This window comes from Rhea americana, unplaced genomic scaffold (genome assembly GCF_003343005.1).
Source record: "Rhea americana isolate MKP2758 unplaced genomic scaffold, rheAme1 scaffold_5, whole genome shotgun sequence".
Lineage (NCBI taxonomy): Eukaryota > Metazoa > Chordata > Aves > Rheiformes > Rheidae > Rhea > Rhea americana.
In genome coordinates, this window is record NW_028186645.1 from 1571651 (window position 1) to 1573734 (window position 2084).

Below are 2084 nucleotides of genomic sequence, written 5' to 3' on the forward strand. Positions count from 1 at the left end.
AAAAATTTAGGGCTTAAAAAAAGTAAAATTCAATATAGTTTATTAAAAAGCATTATTTCTAAAATTATAGATTCGATTTGCACAACAGGGATTACAAGTTTCATTCAGTGAATTTATTCTCATATTAAAACAAAGCATTATTAAAGATCATCATTATACCACTTTGTAATTCTTCCAACCTTCATTTGTTTTATCTAAAACCGACTTTAGAYCTAAAAGACAATGTTTCTACCCTTTTAAATGGCAGCATATCAGAGAAATAACGTAATTTGGCATGATCTGCTCAGAGGTAAAAGCTAAGGCCTGTCTACAGTTCAGGCAGTTACGTTTATATTCCCTTGACAACAAGCAGACTCCTTATTGTAACTCCAGCAAATTTTATCACATCCCCCCACCTCCCCACGCAGATCAAAATTAGAGTCTTCTAGAATACATCCAGTCCCACTTCAGCTAGATGAGGATACTGCTCTTCTACAAGGTAGAGGGAAATAATTTCTTATACACTCAAGACCAGTGCTACTGCTTAAAAGGCAAGCCTCTGAACAGTCTTTTTTTTTCAAAATTTACAAAGCAAGGTATTTTCAATGCACAAAATATTACTTTAAAACACCATTCTTTTCATTGTGAACACATAGCTTATGTCAATGAAAGTGGAGACACAAAGGTAATCAAGAACAGTGTCAGCTGGCTTTCTTGCATATGAATGCCACTGTTTAAGGTGTGCTGATCTCATCTAATGCACATTTTGGTTTCATAGAAAGTTCTAAAACAAAACCAGTGCAAGAAAGATATTTAAAAATAAATGCTTTGGTTGGTTATTAAACTTCTTTATCCTTTTAAAGATAAAAAAACAAAACAAAACTCACTCCCACAGCAATGCTAGATTTTTACTAACTGCAAAAATAGAAAGCTGAGGATGAACATGCTCATAGTATTATGTCAAAGTATTGTACAAATACATATTTTCCTAATGAACTACATAAAGTGTAAATTTGCAATGCACTAATTCTCTAAATCCAGGAGAACATATTCCATTAAGAAATCTAATATTCAAAACTGCACAAGCCAATAGTCACATCACTTGCTTGTTAAAGCAGAACCGCATCTCTCCTAGGAAATGCCTTCTGAATACATAAAGGATATTTTCATAATAAACGTCACATCTCCTCCTCCCCTCAATTCTTTCAGAATCCTCTGCAGTGGGTTTAAAGGAGCTCCAGCTAAATCGTTCACCCACAAATAAGCTCTGAAGCGCACCAAACGTTTGCCCTTATTCTATGGAAACAGCACACCGACAACTCAGGCCTTCCCTCCCCCCACTCAATACCTTTCTGGGGTAGTGACTTCACATCCTTTGACATCAGCACAGCTTGAAAGGGGGATGGGAGAGTTACAGCAGAAAGCAGCAAAACCTGCTTTTAACTATGTAATGCCTCTATAAATCCGCAAATCTTCCAAATCGCATTTAACAGCAAACTAGCTGCTACACTCCCCAGTTTTGGAGCCTGTAACAAAACGAGGCGGGTTCTGCGCGCCGGGGCTTCCTGCGCCGCGTCCCCGAGGATCACAATAGCCATTTACCGGGCGGGCGGGCGGGCGGGCGGGCGGGCGCGCTGCAGCCCACCGCGGCGACTCACCTCGAATGTGCAGGAGGGCCACGGGCTGGAAGGGCCCGTTGGAACTGGCCGCATCAACCACCATCCTGCTGCCAGCTCTGTTACATGTCAACATCTAGGCTTCGGCAGGAAAGGCAACGTACTCCTTAAGGCAAGGACCCAGCCTCCATTTTAGTTTAAAAAAAGACAGAAACTGAAGCGCTCTGCAGCTGGAGGGAACGGGCTGGTGCGTGATGTCAGCGGGCAGCGGCGGCCCCATTGGCTGCCGCCCGCCACTTCAAATGACACCGAGGAAGCTGCAAATGAGGAGCGCCCGCCGCGGGGCTGTCACTGCGCGCCGCGCCGCGCCTCCGCCGTGCCGTGCCGCGCCGCGCCGCGCCTCCGCCGCAGCTGCCACGGGAGGTGACCTGTTGTATTCTTTTTTTTTTTAATTTAATCAAGGTGATTTTACAGTCGCTCTTTAGCCCC

The 2084-nt window shown here is 43.6% G+C and overlaps 1 protein-coding gene across 1 annotated transcript in view; it reads right to left on the reverse strand.

The window, feature by feature from the left end:
* The window catches only part of PPP2R5C (protein phosphatase 2 regulatory subunit B'gamma), a 53149-nt gene extending 51304 nt beyond the window's left edge, over positions 1–1845 (reverse strand). The window contains exon 1 of the mRNA XM_085317438.1: positions 1638–1845. Coding sequence (XP_085173564.1) covers positions 1638–1731 — 94 coding nt within the window. The 5' untranslated portion in view covers positions 1732–1845. The remainder of the gene's footprint in view (positions 1–1637) is intronic.
* Between the last annotated feature and the right edge of the window lie 239 nt (positions 1846–2084).